The sequence below is a fragment of the Peromyscus californicus genome, unplaced genomic scaffold (genome assembly GCF_007827085.1).
Source record: "Peromyscus californicus insignis strain IS unplaced genomic scaffold, ASM782708v3 Scaffold_20__1_contigs__length_68692818, whole genome shotgun sequence".
Taxonomy (NCBI): domain Eukaryota; kingdom Metazoa; phylum Chordata; class Mammalia; order Rodentia; family Cricetidae; genus Peromyscus; species Peromyscus californicus.
The window spans coordinates 48,328,543-48,345,506 of record NW_026294503.1 but is presented as its reverse complement, the minus strand read 5'-3'; the positions used below and the strand labels follow the sequence as shown (position 1 = coordinate 48,345,506).

Genomic DNA, 16,964 nt, shown 5'->3' with positions numbered 1-16,964 from the left:
TCTGTCCACAAATGGGTGCCGGATATGTATAGATACCAGAGCAAATGGGACACTGCCTGGCCTGAGGGGGGGTTGGGTTTACAGTGATAGGCGTCCCCTAAAGCCTTACCTGTCCTTCTCTACCTGAAGGGCCCTCTTCATAAATGTTCCCATTGATGGCCAGAATTTAGGTCCCGCCCCAGCATCCATGATTCTCTTGACCAGCAGCCATTGCATAGGCATGGCCCCGAGGTGCCCGGACCTGGAAGAGAGGTGAAGACTTTGGCCCTGAGGCCAGCCTGTGAGGCCCCTGGGAGTCACACCTGCCAGGGATGTTAGAGACTTCTGTGAACTGGGACTTGCACAGCATGTACTCACTAGAGCTGTCATGAAGATGATATGATTTTTCCACCTGGAAAAAGTGCCTAGCATGGTACCTGCCCCAGTGCCAGCTGTTGATATAGGTGACCAGGGTACAAACCCAAGAGGGAGAGGCAGCCAGAAGTTTGTTGGGCGAGCTGGCAAGGTGGAGCCAGCATGACCCTTGGCTCTGCCCTGTCCTCCCCTAGCCCTGTCTCCCCTGCTCTGTCTCTGCCCTCCCACTTCCCCAGCCAAGGCTTCTGGTGCCTGAGGAAGCTGCTGAGGTGGGGGTAGGGGCAGCTTCGTTTGTGGGTGTGTCCTGCTGGGAGGTGCTTCCTGTGGCAGCCTTCTCCTGCAGAGGCTGGGGTTCCCAGGAGTGGGTCTCCTGCCCTTACCCAACCAGCCTCAAAGGAGGTGGAGGTTGAGAGTGTGGTAGGCAGGGCAGCACCCCAGGGTTTGCTGCATTGTGAAAGGTCCAGGAAGCAGTGGGGTGCTGGAGAATGTGAGATAAGGAAAACTAGAGGTGACGGTGGTTAATCCTTAGGGTGCAGACTGCCCCACACTGCCCCAAGCCTGGAAGTTCACTCCACTTCCCCCCACCCGTTCCCCACTCTCCATCAGCTCTCTCCAACCAGGGGCTCTATACCCACTCCTGATTTTCCTAGTCCTACACGCCCACTCCTCTGGATGGCCCCTGTCTCTCTGGGTGTAACCTCTTCCTATCCTGGGCTTCCTGCCTCGGTGGGTCCCACTCACCACCATCACTACTCAGTGCTACTTAGGGTGGTTCTGCCTGACAAGGCTACCTCAGTCTTCCACCCCTCACCTGACCTTCCCCGTGTCCCCATTCACACCCCCACTAGGCCACAGTCCAGCTCTGCACCAGCTGTGTACCCCCTTCTGTGCTAACTGTGGAGGACCAGCCCCCACTTTTACAAACAGGATACTCTTGAGCAGGGAGAAGTGGGAAATATTTAGATAGAAAGAGATACCTAGCCAATGAGAGGAAAGACAGAGAGACACAGGATAGCCTCGGGAGGGCCTAGGTCAAAACCCACCAGCCCAGAACTTTATTCAAAAGGCTTTTTATAACAATGCCAAGGGGTGAGGCAAAAACAAACAAACAAAAAAAAAAACAAAAAAACAACTCCCCCTGCTAGATACAACCAAGTGTAGACACTTCCAAACACCTGGTACCCAGGCCCATGGCCCAATCATCCTCTTATGCAGTCCTGCTGATAAAGCCACTAGGAAACCTCAGTGGGCTCCAACAGCTAACAGGGCCTAACTGCCCACAGAACTCCAGAGACTGGGCACCGAACCGTTGGAAAGGATCAGGTGCCCAAGCTACACCCAGCCACTGGACTGATCCCACATGTGGCTAGTCATTTGGGTCCCTGGCTGCGGCCCGAGTCCCTCCCTTGATTTGGTCATACAGACATCTGGGGTTGGTAAGAGTTAAGTTAGTGGCGATTCGGCTGTCCAAACAAAGAGTGGACAGAGGTACAGAGTCCTGGCAGGGTTTGCCAAGGGAAAGAGGAAAAAAAAAAACTTCTGGCTGACCCCAGGTAAAGAAACTGGGGCTTGAAACACAGGAGTCACACGAAGCCACAGAAGCAGTACTTCTGGGCCTGCTCTAGCCCAGGGGTCATTTTCCTGGGGCAGCCGTTGAAATCTGAAGAGACCAAGCCTAGTGGGAGGATTCTCTGTTGTCTAGCGGCCTGCTGAGGGGTAGCTTAGCTGAGAAGTGAGCCTCACAGATAGAAGGCAGCCCTGCCTCAGGCCCTCTTCTCCTGTGTCCCATGTTCCATCCGTCATAGCAGGACCAGGAACTTTTAACACTCAGATTCTCCTAGACTTCAGCCCTTTCAGGTTTTTTTTTTTTCTGTCCTGGGCCCATCTGTGCCCGCTTCTTACTGCCCCGCCACAGTTCTCTCCCTCGAGGCCCCGCCTCCTCCCTGTCACTCATCACAGCCATCTTCCCTGGCGTACACCATAGCTCTTTCCTCAGCTCCTTGTCCCCTTGGAATTTGACCTGTGGCCCACTCCCCACCTTCTGAAATAGGACCTCAGAGCCCTCTACCATTAACCACATTGCCCATCTCTACCCCGTGATGTGCTCCGGTGGCTCCTTATAGCTACGTGCCACGAATGGTGCTGGATAAAGAGAACACCCCTCCTTCACCCCACTCTAGTGAGCCTCAATGTGGAAACAGACAAACCCCTGAGGCTCTGTCCTCCCAGCCTGCCTGCCTGGGAAGGACATGGCCTGTTCCCCCAGCTCCAGCTGCCCTTCTGCATATCTCTAGCCAAGTCCCCCGGAACTGAGTGTGCAGGCCAGAGTGGGCGGACAGTCTTTAAAGTCTTTCTCCAGCAGGGTTCTGAGACTGACGTGGGCAAAGCCGCAGGGGTTGGGGTTAGGGAAGGGCTTCAGGTTGTGCCTCCAGGATGGAGCTTGCTGCTAAGGATGTGTGGCTGTTCTTGCGGCATGGAACCCCATAGCTAGACAGAAGTCCAGCCACACGGCAGGGGCCACTGCTTCTAGTTCATTCTGGCCCAGCTTCTACAGTCAGATATGGCCTCCATCTTGGCTTCCCAGGCACCCACCAGGGCCACCTCACATTCCTGAGCTCCACTTTCCCTTTTGATTGGGATGGGGTGGGGCCTGTGTTCCCAGAGGAGCTTGGAGGAGCTTCAAAGAGTCCCGTGTGCAATTTCTGGCCCTGTGTGTAGCCCAGAGCAGGTGCTCAGTTACAGGCTTTTCTGTCTCCTCGGTGTTTCCTACTTGGCCAGGTCTATGGAATACCAGTGAGGAACCAAACCTGAGGCAGGTCCAGCGGTGAGGACAGAGACCCAGGGCCTTGCCTGGCCTTGGTCATCTCTTACTGCTGTGGTTGGTGGAACTAATCCGAGGAAGCATGGGATTGCCAAAGATCAGTCAGGAATTCATAATCTGGACCCTTCCAGGAAGGCGATCTCCACCCCAGGGGCTCGCGGGCTGGGAGAGCAAGGGTAAACTGCCTCCCATAGAGGTTTGCCTGCTCTAGGCCAGGGGTCCTTTTCCTGGGGCAGCCGCTGAAATCTGAAGAGGGGCTTTCCCTCTGTTGAGCACCTCTTGGTTAACCACAGATTCCCTAATGGCACACACGGTCCCTCCAGCCAGGCACTGTGGCCCTGTCTGCTTGTGCATGCTCAGGCAAGGGCATGCTCAGTGGGTATTTGCTGCTGTTGATGGGAACTCTGCACAGAGGTCTGTACATTGCAGACCTCTGTGTCACACCCAGCCAGAGGATAGCCCCACGTAGACAAAAGGGCTCAGACCGAGATAGTCACCAGCTGTGTGACCTGGAAGAGCAGACCCAGATGTTCATCAGCTGCATGACCTGTCTGGGTCCTTCCCTGAGCCATGCACAGAACAGACATGACATTGCCCCCTGACCTTCCCTCCTGGGGTGGGGGGACTCTAGAGAGAGGCTTCCTGTGAGCATCCTCTGTCTTTCCGGCACTCTGAACCTCACAGCTAGGGAAAGAGCAGGAAAGCAGAAACAGGCTAGCGTCCTGAGGTCCCTGTTCCTGCCCCCTGACCTAAGGACCTAAGAAAGAGTCTCCATTGTCCTTCAGGGTAGCCAAGGAGCCTGTCTTCCGGCCAGCTGCAGTCTCTCCCGAGTTCTGCGCCCCACCCCACCCCGGCTCCTTCCAGTTCTTTCTGCAGACCTGTAGGGCCCCATCCCCAAGATGGATTCTGCTTCTCCAACAACCATGTAAACATCCTAACCCCTTTAGGTGCATGCAGCTCTTCCCTGGCACTCCCACAATCCCTAGAGACGAGAGCCCTCAGTGCTCCAGAAGACAGTCTCTCGAATGGGAGCTTGTCTCACTAAGTTCTGAAGGGTGGGACCTGCACAGCCAGGCCACCATCAGCGAGGGCCTCCTGGGCCTCACCACCACCAGGCTGTGTTAGGAAGAGAGTCCAGGGGGCACGAAGACTGCCTCTGAGGCCTGCTGGACCCTCGGAGCAGTGTGGGTACAGGGGCCTGCTGGACCCTTGGAGCAGTGTGGGTACAGGGGCCTGATGGACCCTTGGAGCAGTGTGGGTACAGGGGTCTGCTGGACCCTCTGAGCAGTGTGGATACAGGGGTCTGCTGGCCTCAGGCCTGAGCATTAAATACGGGCAGCCTTCTCTCCTGCTTTCCCTGGGGCCCTAGTTCTAGCCTTCCCAAACTCCCCGTCTCCTTGCACTGAGCCTTTGTCCCTGCCCTGCCCCATGCATGCACTGTCCCGCTCCCTGTTGAGTGACAGGACAGAGCACGAGACACCTTGCTCATTATGCCCAACCCAGTGACAGACACAAATCTGCCCACCCGGTACTCATGACAGAGCCAGACTTGAGATGTCCCCAGTGGAGACAGAAGAGAAGAGACCACGTGTAATGGCCATGCCAGGGAGAGCGGCTTTTATCCCAGAGCGATGGGATCTGGGGGAGGGTCAGCAGTGAGCTGAGGGAGAAGGTCAGAGGTCAGTCAGTAGGTAGATGGAGAAGGCCAGTGGCTGGCTCCCTCACAGCTGCTTCAGCCAGTTCTAGAGGCTGAAAGGCAGATGGACCCACCCTGATGGAGGCCTATACGAATGCAATCAGGGCTTGGGGCAGCTCCCTGTCAGGGTCATGTCTTCCAGGGACAGGGCAGATGCTGGGTGCTGGGCCCACAGGAAGAACTCCCTCCCCACACCCCACCTCCATCAGAGCCTCTTGGAAGAAGAAGACCCTGAAGCCCTCAGGCCAGGCACATACAAATGGTAACCAGCATTCTAGAGAGAGGAATCAGTCTGCCTAAAATCCCCCAGCTGGCAGGAGCCCAGTCTGGCGGACCGGCCAATGGGCTGTACCCAGCTCTTCTGTCAAACTGTCAGAGCTCTGCCCTGCTGCCTCACGTGTGTGCCCGAACCCTGGGGTCACTCTCCTTACCCCAGCTTCAACCCTCTTCCTCTTTACCAGGGCTGACACAGAGTAGGATTCATTTCCCATGCCTCATGCTACTCCGGGACCTCCCAAGTCCCTGCTTGCTAATCCCATCATTAAACAGGAGCCATCCCCCACCAGGCTGGGCCTGTGCTGATCACTGGGCAAAAGGGATACCCAGGTATACTCTTCTTAGAGCTATGTAGTGGATGAGGGGACAGCCAAACGTAATGTCATCTTGATGGCTGGCAGCAGAAAACGTGGAACTGTGCGCTTCTGAGCCCCCAGGGACTTCGCTGGCTTAGCCAAAGGGGCTACCCAGCAGAAGCCAGTGAGAAAAGCAAGGTCTCTCAGCCCTGTGCCATTTCCCCCTAGGAAGCAGCAGACTCCTGAGAGGGTCAGTTCATCTCTGTGGCTCCTCCCTCGTAGCCAAAGCACTGTCTTATTGAACTCTATACTGCTCACTAGACTGGGGTGTCTGTGAGACCAGGGTTGGGTCCCAAGCACATCTGCCCAGCTTAGAGCCACTCAGAAAAGGGTCATTTTTTATCAAATATTTGTTTTTATGTGCATTGGCATTTCTCTTGCATGTATGTCTGTGTGAGGGTGCTGGATCCACTGGAACTGGAGTTATAGACAGTCATGAGCTGCCATGTGGGTGCTGGGAATTGAACCTGGGTCCTCTGGAAGAGTAGCAGGTTGAGTGTTCTTAACCTCTGAGCCATTCCTCCAGCCCCTCGGGAAAGGATTGTTAAATGATTCAGCCATGGACAGTGGGTGCCAGACTCCATGTGCCGAGGGTCTGAAACTCGGCACCACGAGTGAAGCGGTCGCAATTATAGACCAGCCTACAAAGCACTGGCACCTCTGCCCTTGTGTCAGGGCCGGTCAGAAACCACATGGTAAACATTGTCCTCTCAGGGAGCAGATAAGGACACAGTCTCCGTGTGCAAAGGGGCTTCCCGCGCTGACACGGTCCATGGGCACACGGGTCCTGTCTGACTGTACAGCTCAAGTTGGCTCCTCACCTGGGCAAGACTGTCCTTCAGGGAACTTGATCAGTGGTGGCGCCAGCCTGCAGAGCCCACACAGGGGCTGCCCCCAGGCAGCAAGTCTTATGCTCTTGCCTCTCTCTATCAGAGCCATGCCACCATGGGTACAGACTCCCACCTGCCTCAGGCCATCACCCCGCTTTCTCACTGAGCCACCCTGGGAACCTATCCCCAAAGCCCTCACTTCTGGACTAGTCCAGTTCACTTCTTAGCCTGATGTCTCATGGCTGTGCAAGCATGCCAACTCCTTTGGTGGCCATATGACCTGAACACACAGGCTGCTTGCTTCTCTATGGCTGTACAGTCGCGGGGCTGGCCTGAGATGGGCCCACAACTGGTTTGGTGCCCTGCAATCTCTATCTGAAAATTCCGAATCATTTTTGAACACAGGTCCCCTCATTACTTCTCACTGAACCACAAGTGAGGCAGCCATTTCCACCTGAGCAGACTCCTCCGAGTCTCAGTTCTCTCTGCAAAAGTGACAGGTTTTGTTTTGGTTTGCTTTTTGGGGGGAGGCGGGGCAGATGTGAGCTCTTTTGAGGGTAGTGTATTCTTGGATGAATAGGGCTATGCCTTTGGAGGGTGGTTCTCTTGCAGGGGATGTGCAACAACCATTAGGAAGAGTCCAGTAGTTCTCAGCTGGAGCCAGGGACAAGAGAAAGATGGAACTCACAGGATCACAGATGAACTTGTCTATGACCTTGAGAGAAGCCCTCTTTCCTTAAGCTCCAGCATCATAGTTCCGGTGGACAGACCCAGGCCTTACCGGGCTGACCTGTACACCAACCCCAGCTCAGGGACTGGGATGAGGACCAAAGAAGGCCACTGGGGTGAGAAACAGGGGGCAGTCCATCCCCTGGAATAGCCTGCCACAGACTCCAGACCTCATCTACCACCTGTGTGAAGAGAGGAATGTTTTCCAAATTTCTCTGGAGACAGTAGTAGCCAAACATCAGATCTAGGCGGCCTCTAGTCTTGGGGAGCAGAGGTCCTCGGGGATGAGAGCCATGCAGTACTCCAGTGCCAATGATGCCAATGATGCCTTCGGCAGAGCCCAGGAACTTCTGATTGGACATTTCTAGAGACAAGATGTTCAGTCTCACCCTGCCAGCCTGTGCCCCACAGGGGACCTTGGTGGGTTCTACATGTGTTACATTTGGTGGTTACCCCTCACCCAGAACAATATGGCTGAGGTGGAGGAGGGAGAGGTGATTTCTTCATGCAGCAGGAGGGTAGAGGGCCCATGGAGGCCAGATCAGCCACCAAACTGCTTAGGGGATGTTCTCCCAAAAGCATTTAGCTACTCTCCTTAGCGCGAGGCAGTGGTCTAGAGGAGGGACCGTTTAGCTGTGAGGTCACAGGGCAGTGCTGGCATGGCCACAGTAAAAACAGAGACTGCAGTTGGGAGCTAGGAAGAAGCCGTTGAGCAGGTCCCAAGGGAGGTGGGGGAGAGGCTCGGACTCAAGGGGATGGATAGAAAAGCATTCCTGGAGTAAGGCGCTCCCTTGCTAGGTAAGACACTTGTCTAGTCATATGTGTGGCTTGCACAGGCCCCTGGAGCTGGTCTGGCAGATTGGACCCTGTGCCCAGGGAGCTGTGTGTTTAATTTAGTCCAGCCAAGCAGATCCCAGCCACTGCTGCCACTTAGATCTGTGCAGCTGGGCATAGGCTCCCCATTGAGGAAGAGAGGTCCAGGAATCTGGGAAGGCGGGAGTGTGAGACATGGGAGGCAGAGGGAGTGTCTGGTCTCTGGCAATGATTGTAATGAGGTGCTGTGGACTAGAGGGCTGGCACCTGAGAAAAGACACAGAGGACTTCCGGGTCACTGGGGACTCAGAGCCTGAAGCCAGTGCATCGCCATTGGCTGGGGCAGTTCCAGGAGGACTGAAAGCCTGGCATGGGCGGGAATGAGTTGCAGTGGGGCCCGGTGCAAGAATGGGTGAGCACTCTGCCAGAGCCCAGCTCCCCGTCTAAGCTGCAGTCTACCCAATGAGCAGATGGAGCCAGCAGGTCCCCAAGGCCTCCTTAGTTAAATTCCAAGTCCCATCCAAGGGAAAGGAGGAGTCACAGACTATTGGTTTGGTTCCCAAGGACACAGTCCCCAATACCTGAATCCCACCTCCACCACCAGAGAGGCCCAGGGCCCACCCAGCCCTGGCACCCATCACCTGCCCCCTCCCCCACATTCCCCTGCCACTGAGCTATAATTACCCACACCTGTGAGGCAGGTAGCCTTTCTGCCCCTCTCCAGAGGACTGTCCCACATGAAAGGCTGGCAGGCTCTCTGACGGGGTGGGCGGCAGGATTCCCCTCTGGTTTAACCCCAGGAAAGGAAACATTTGGTGAGCACCCCCCAGGTCAACACCTGGGCCTTATGGCTTTTAAGTGGAAAGTGTATTTGATCTTCATCTTGGCCTTGGGGGAAGAAGCTCGTCTTCTCACTCCCCAGGTGTGGGGCTGCCTTCTACCCTACTGCCCCAGTGAATGCCTCTGTGAGGAGATGAGAGGGTACACATAGGCTACAAACCAGTTAGAACTGGTCCGTGCTGGCACAGAGGCCCACCTGCCTAAGTGTGAGGAAGGTCGGCCTTCTCTGTGCCTGGACTTCAGGGGAATGCCTTGGAGAGATGGCTTGGACCAGGAAGGATAAAGAAATAGGCCTTGAAGGCCACAAAGAAACCCACTCACAGAAACCTCCCATCCCTGGCTGGAGGTGCTAGCCTGAATCTCAGAGAAGCCAGCCATGAAGTGTTAGGGGGAGGACATCTGCTTTTAGTGGCAACCACGGCTGTTCTGGGATGGCGGTGGCTAGTAGTGATGCTGGCCTTGAGAAAGAAGGGGCTGTCCTTGGGGACAGTATAGCCTCTGCAGCAGATGACGCCCACCAGTGTGACCTAGCAGACACAACCCACTTGTGCATGCATGCACACAAGGATATTAGGCTTCTGTCCCTCTCCTGGCACCCCTACCCTCTCTGGGGCAAAGTTCAAAGGCAAGAAATCATGAATCTGATGGAATTAGGAGCGTGGACTGCTGATCCCCAAGAGTCCTCCTCCATCCCTTCACTCAGGCTCACTCCCAAGGTCTTTGCCGAGGAGACTCATGACATTTGCAGAATTGAGGGAGAACCCTCCAGGAAAGCAGCCATAGCCAGGCACCAGGTGACGCAAGATGGAGGCATAAGGGTAGCGCACGTTGTGGAGATGGGCGCTCAGTGGTGCTCTGCTGCCCCACAGGAAGGGGTCAGAGAAGCCCACTCGCACGGGCACTGTTTCATGAGAAGCCAGCCTTCCAGGTGCTCATGAGGAAAACCAGGTGGCAAATGACCAGAGAGGTCTGGGAGGGTGGTGGGCGAGCCAGCACGGCCTGGAGAGCCAGCTCTGCCAGTCTCCTGCAGGCCTGCAGAGGATCACTCTCACCCCACAGCAGCTTCGGTGACCTCCGTTATGCCCCCAGCCACTCTGGCCCCTTTGAATTTTGCAGGAGGAGGGGGAAAAAGCATTAGACAGGCTTCAAGTGGACACAAACCAGACGCTTTGGCAAAAGGTTCAGCAAGAGCAGATGTGGGGCTGGGAGCGCCCCTAGGCTGATGGATGATGTGCAGTCCTCTTACCAGGCCGGAAAGCCATTTCACACCAGGCGGGGCTTAGGAGCCCCCATGCCTTCTGGCAGCCACCAACAGGATTGGGTGTCTGAACCCAAACAGGGTCAAGATTTAGAACACCGCTAAGTAGCTGCTAGGTTGGTCTCAGCACTGATCCTAAGAGTGACCTCTCCACAGTGAGTAACCTTTACCCCAGCACAGCCCTTAAGTCATTTGCAGACATTTCCATGGGACCAGTACCAGCTCAGGAAGTGTCCCGACAGCCAGGGTACCACAGATAAAACATGAGCCTAGATTCCTGCTCTCACTGATGGGCAAGGATGGTAGCTGGTTCCCAGGGAAACTAAGCGTCTCTGTCTCTCCCCTCCCCTCCCCAGAGACATGTGCCGTGAACAATGGAGGCTGTGACCGGACGTGTAAGGATACTGCCACCGGCGTGCGGTGCAGCTGCCCAGTTGGATTCACGCTGCAGCCAGATGGAAAGACATGCAAAGGTCAGCACATGGGCTGTGTTGGTACCGCCCTGCCTGGCCCCAGAAGGCCCATATGGCCCTACAGCTGGGCCCTGTTAACCAGGCTGCAGGGTAGATGAAAGAAGGCAGCTGGCAACCACAGGAGTCGCTGTCAAGAGATGATAAGAAAAGGAGGAGTCCCCAGCAGGGTACTGTGGCACACCTGGAGTGTCCTGGGTCAGGAAGTCAGGAAGGTCCCGGTGCCATAGAATTTGCCTGTGGCTTAAGAACTAACAGAAACCACAACAGGACATTCTGGACCTTCAGCTCTAGGAATGGGGGTGTGGTGTGTGTGGCCCAACCCTTGGCCTTCGGTTGTATGGCCTTTAGTGTCCAGGTGGTAGGGACAGCTTGGTACAGGGCATGCATCGTTGTGTGTCGCTACCACAGATGTGTGACGGGACCTCAACCAAAGGCAAAGGAACTTAGTTTGGCATAGAAATTGAGGAGCCTGGAGGTGAGAATGAGGTAGCCGAGGTGGAAGGCCAGACTGCCCTCCAGCTGTGCAAGAGAGAAGGCGGGATGAAGCTCCCACTGTTTTCCCCGTTGACGTTACAATAAGCCAGCCATCATACGGTACCCCAGGACAGCAGAGTAGATCCAGGCTTTACCGTACCCTCTGAGGCATAGGCTGACCCTGGATGTGAGGGTTGTGTAGAGCTTCATTCCTGTCATGAGCCCAGGGTGGTTAGGAATAGAGCAATAGAGACCAGCTGCTCACCTCTGAGAGCCAACTTATCTAGCCAGAAAGGGCCTGGGCCATATGTGGTCTGAGATGAGAGGGGCCGCTGCCCCACCCCAGGCCAGCGGCCCAAACCATGTTCTGCTCTGTACTCCATCTGTGGGGGAGATAGGTGTAAAGGAAACATCACAGCCTTAGGCCCACTGGCCCTAGCTCCCACTGATTCTTGGTTTCCAATGGCTCTACTTCAAACAGTTGGGCCCTTTAACCAGGCTGGCTCTTCTTTAACCCAGCCCTTGGCCAAACCTCCTCCATGAACATGAGTCACTCCTTGGGGCCCTCCCTCCCTCCTGACTTCTAGAGTGGGCCAGCACACTCAGGTAACTGAGGTGCTCTGGCTCCTGCTGGGTTCAGGTGCTGGGAGGGGGGGGTATGTAGAGATGGCTTCAGTGTCTGATGTGAAGATGCACCAGCAGCTTGCCCATGCATGATGGAGTCCTTATGAGCTGCAGGTGGAAGGTGGGGGACAGTGGCCTTCACTAGCATAGGGTGTTGACAGCATTTCCGGGGACTGCTGGCCAGGCCCCAGTCAAGGTTAGGTAGGGAGGGCACAGGCCTAGATTGTCATTTTGAGATGACATGGCCTCTGGGCAGAATCTAGAGGAGCATCAAGGCTTCTGGTGACATTGCTTGGACCAGGTGACCATGGCAGGGGAGAAAGCGAAGCTGAGATTCCTCTGTGGATGCTACAAGCATTGCCGGGGTGGGGACTCATGTGTAAGTGCCCAACATGGCCATCATGACATCATCAAGTCCGAGAAGCCAGATGGCAACCACAGACCCCAGGGGTGGGGGTTGTGGAGTTCTTGACAGTGGACTAGAGTTTCTAGCAGGGCTCAGGGACCTGGGCAGCACAAGCCGACGGGGGATTCCTAGTGAACCTGAGGGCCTGCCCTGGGGTTCCAACTCACTAGTCAGGTGCACACCCTGATCTTGGCGAGGGCCCCAGGGACGATATCAAAGGGGTGACTTCAAAGGTTCGGTGTTTTCTGAAAGCCCAGAAGTCATCATCAGGCAAGCCAGGTGGCTTGCAGAGGGGCGGAGACAGCTGGGAAACCCTGAGCAGAAAGCCCTGGACCAGCTAGGAGCAGCAGAGCCGGTGGAAGCATGGTGGGAAGATGTACCATTTTCCCAGGCATGGGGAACAAGGGCCTGGGGAGTTTACCCCAGACTTAGCTCTGCTCTAGGCCGACAGCCCTAGGCACTCTGTTTAATACAGTGCCACTTGCTATCAGATGGGCATCACTGCTTCTGATGCTGAAGCCCCTCCTCCCACCATCTCCCAGAACAGCCTGGGAGAGCCCCCACCCACTGCCTGTTCTTTCTCCTCCTCCTCCCCGATGCCCTGAGCCAAGCAGGCCACCTGCCAGGACTCCCACCAAAGTGGGAAAGAAGGTGTCCTCACCTGACTTGCAGGCCAGCCCAGCCCAGCCCAGCCCGTGGTCTCCCTCTGCACCCACCTGAAAACCCTCACACATAGGCACCACAGGCGGCCAGGTTGTGCCCAGTGGGAGAGCAGAAGGGGAGAGGAGGTTGGTTGGTGTGTGCATTCCTGTGGCACACCCCATGAGGGCACCCCTATACACATGAACCTGGGCCCCAAGCCTCTGTGCCCTCAGCTCCCTGTACTGTCTGGGATCCTTGCCTTGCTACTGAAGACATCACTCATCTCTTAACTTTGTGAACATTCTCAGGCAGTCCCTGGCCCTGAGGACTTACCTCTGCTGTCCTCAGACTTTCCCATGTCCCCCCCCCCCCCCCCCGAGAACAGGATCCATGACAAGAAAGTGGTTGGCACAGCTTCTCTAGGAGTGTGGTGGATAGAGTCCCACAGAGGGTCAGCAGAGGGAAGTGGACAGCTGAGGCCAGACCCAGCGGCAGAGGGAAGAGCTGTGAGAATCCAGGCCCTTTATCCTGGGAAGCCAGAGGCCTCAGCACTCTCGACAGATATACCATGGAAGGCGGTGCTGGTTGTCATGGCGGGGAGGGGGACCCAGGGTGAAGGGGAGAAGTGAGAGGGAAAGAAATTGCACTCTGGGGACTCATTGGAGGTTGAGGGCCCTGGGAGGCCAGCAACCCCCTGCTAGATCCTGTGCTGGAGAGGAGAGTGGCTTTCCCACTACCTCCAGGGAGCTAGCGGGCTACACCAGCCTGAGCTGTAGCTTGAGTTTTCCTGCCTGGCCCACAGTCAGGACAAATCTCTGACACCCACCAGTCCCACAGCTACTCAGACCCGACCAAGTAAAACACAGAGACTTATATTGGTTGCAAACTGTATGGCTGTGGCAGGCTTCTTGCTAACTGTTCTTACAGCTTAAATTAATCCATTTTTATAAATCTATACCTTGCCACATGGCTCGTGGCTTACCGGCATCTTCACATGCTGTTTGTCATCATGGCGCCTGGCGGTGTCTCTCCAACTCAGCCTTCCACTTCCCAGCTTTATTCTCCTCCTTGTCCCGCCTACACTTCCTGCCTAGCCAATGGCCAATCAGTGTTTTATTTATTGATCAATCAGCAACACACTTGACACACAGACCATCCCACAGCACTGAGCTCTTTCTCATTCTGACCCTGTGGCAGCCCCTTCACTGACAGGCTCAGGTGGGGAAGGCGCCCCAAAGGCCTGAGGCACTCTTTGTGGGAGGGGTCAAGAGTCCAACCATGTACCACCAGGGCTCACGTGAGCAGGACATGAATGGAGGGGCTCACAGAGGTGGATACACATCCTTGAAGTGTTGTTAGCCAGAAGGCCCACACTCTGAGGGAGAAAGTTCCCTATCCCTGGAAAAATGTGAGCTGAGGCCAACTGGCTCATGAGGGGGGAATGGTGTGAGGAGCATCATAAATGGCCTAGGGTGGGGTCAGTGATCTGTGGAGTATAGTGACTACTCACGAACTGCTGAATTAAGAACAGGTCAAGCCGACAGACGGGGAAGTGGGCTGGGCCCAGATCTCACTCACCTGAGGAAGCCTCATCGCCAGGTGCTCCCTCCCCCTCAGCAGGCAGCAGGCAGTGACACTGACTTCTCAAGTCTGCTGACACCCACTAAGCCCCAGCATCTTAGAGATGTGATTTCCTGTCATCCTCAGGATGTCTGTCCTGGGTTGTGGGAGCCTTTTTATCCTCATCCTGGGATGGAGGGCATAGCTTGGCCCATGTCACCTGAGGCAACATTGCTGCGGCCTCCCCAGATGTTTGGGTAAAGGGACATGGGAGGCGTCACTGTTGATCCTGAAACAAGGTACCAGAGTCACCAGTCACAGGGGAAGCCAGGGACCTTGGGGAACCAGGGTTTAGCTACATACTCAGGTTCTTCACGACTGTGCTCAACTGGGGACCAGAGGCCATCCCTAGGCAGTGAGCAGCAGGTGGGTCAAGGCCACGAAGGCAGGATGGCGCTACCCCTTCCCCAGGCCATCTCCACCGTGGCACCTGAGCCCACTCCCCTCCCCTCAACCTCTTCAGACATCAACGAGTGCTTGATGAACAATGGAGGCTGCGACCACTTCTGCCGAAACACAGTGGGCAGCTTCGAATGCGGCTGTCAAAAGGGCCACAAGCTACTGACGGACGAGCGGACGTGCCAAGGTAAGCACCCACCAGGCCCAAGGTGCCACTCACAGTCAGCCCTCATGGTCAATGTCCCTGTCTCCCAGATTCTTGCAGACTCCCAGGAGGGGAAAGCACTCCCGCGGGGTAGTTCAGGATACAGAATTCTCCAGAACTTGGTGCCTGCTCTTGCCTGCCTGTCCTTCGTGACTTAGAGCCATGCAATCCAACCCTGTCTCCTGTCCCTTTTATAGATGGGAAAAGAGCTGGGCATGGTGGTGCATGCCCCAGTTCTAGCTGGGACATGATTGCAATCTTGAGTCTAGCCTGGGCTACACAGTGAGACCTAATCTAAAGTCTATTTATGGGAAACTAAGACCCAGAGAGGGATCCACCCACTCTCCCCTCCCATCCATGCCTTCCTCCTGCAGGCGGCCCAGCTCTGAAGGCACAATACTGCCTTCTGGTGGAAGGCATCGCACATCACAGACGTTTTCCCGGCAGAGGCTTGTCTTCTGCTAGGACAAAGCTAACTGAGGATCTGGCTGGACAGTAGCCCCTAGGATGCAGGCATCCCAGGAGGGGGGTAATCAGGGAGATTCCTGGGAAAGCTACTGGTGGCATGCTGGACAACCCATTTCCCAAGAGAAACAGGAAGTTGGTCCATTAGGAGAGGGAGCTTGGGGTACATGAGATCTTAGTGGGGTTGAGCAGGGCCATTGGGATGGAGGCAGCTGCCCTGGAGAACCAGCTTGGAGAGGAAACATATGAAAAGCATCAGGGCCTCAGTTCTAACAGTGACTGTCCTATCCTGGGCTACACAGCGTCTGGCTGTTTTGTTCCCGTAAGGCCCCTGTAGTTACAGAGCAGGAGGCCTGTAGTTTGAGTTTTCCTGCCTGGCCCACAGTCAGGGCAAATCTCTCTCACCTGCCAGTCCCACAGCCGCTCAGACCCGACCAAGTAAACACAGAGACTTATATTGGTTACAAACTGTATGGCCGTGGCAGGCTTCTTGCTAACTGTTCTTACAGCTTAAATTAATCCATTTCCATTAATCTATACCTTGCCACATGGCTCGTGGCTTACCGGCATCTTCAAATGCTCTTTCTCATCATGGCGGCTGGCAGTGTCTCTCTGACTCAGCCTTCCACTTCCCAGCTTTATTCTCCTCCTTGTCCCGCCTATACTTCCTGCCTAGCCAATGGCCAATCAGTGTTTTATTTATTGACCAATCAGTAACACATTTGCCATACAGACCATTCCACAGCAGAGGCCCTTTGGTTATTAGACTGGCAGCCTCTGCCTGTGAGTACAGTTCAGTGTCTGGGCAGTGAGACCCTCAAGTCCCGGGTCCTGGTAAGAAGAGGCTGCTAAAGGGTACCCACACCAACCTGGCCTACTCATTGGGTCAAGGCCAGTCACACCCTCCCCCAGGCCAGGCCTCATTCCCCTGGAGGAACATCCCGGCCCATCTTTTCTAGATGCAGGCTGGTCAGGATCCCAGCAGCTGGCCAGCCCGAGGGCTCCTCCACACTCCGGCTTTGTTTCACCATTAGTTTACCAAGCTCTGGGGAGGGCCAAGGGCCGTGGTTCTCAACATGTGGGTCACAACCCCTTTGGGGGTCAAACAACCCTGTCACAGGGGCTGCATATCAGATATTTAAATTACAATTCATGACAGTAGCCAAATTACAGTTATGAAGTAGCAATGAAATAATGTTACGATTGGGGGTCCCCACAGCACAAGGAACTGTATTAAAGGGTCGCAGCATGAGGAAGGTTGCGAACAAGAGCCTTTGATCTTGAATCCTCAACCAGCCCTGAGAGAACAGGCAAGTAGGTAGGCACACTCAGGCTCTGCACCAAGGCCCTTGCTGGAATACTCTCCACCCAGGCCCATTTCTATCTCCATCCTTTTCCAGCTCATCTATCTGAAGGCTCCCTGGGTCCATCAAAGAAGAGTCCAAGCTCCTTAGGGACTCTGGCACCTTCCCACTGCCCTTTGACCTTCATACAGTCCCCCTGGCCTCCCTGCCTTTGTCTGGAGCATCCCCTCTCCTTTCCAAGCAGGACCCATCCACAGCCCAGGAAGTCCTCCCAGACCCAGGGAGAGCTCACACCCTCATCTGAGAACCCACAGAACAGCATCTCCCTTGCATTAGGGACTTATAAACACATACATATTTCGAGTAAGTATGACATTAC

At 55.3% G+C, this 16,964-nt stretch overlaps 1 protein-coding gene across 2 annotated transcripts in view; it reads left to right on the top strand.

The window, feature by feature from the left end:
- The window catches only part of Scube1 (signal peptide, CUB domain and EGF like domain containing 1), a 130,798-nt gene that overhangs the window by 81,367 nt on the left and 32,467 nt on the right, over positions 1 to 16,964 (top strand). For both annotated transcript variants that reach the window (XM_052748495.1, XM_052748494.1), the window contains 2 exons: positions 10,330 to 10,446; positions 14,676 to 14,798. In XM_052748495.1, coding sequence (XP_052604455.1) covers positions 10,330 to 10,446; positions 14,676 to 14,798 — 240 coding nt within the window. The remainder of the gene's footprint in view (positions 1 to 10,329; positions 10,447 to 14,675; positions 14,799 to 16,964) is intronic.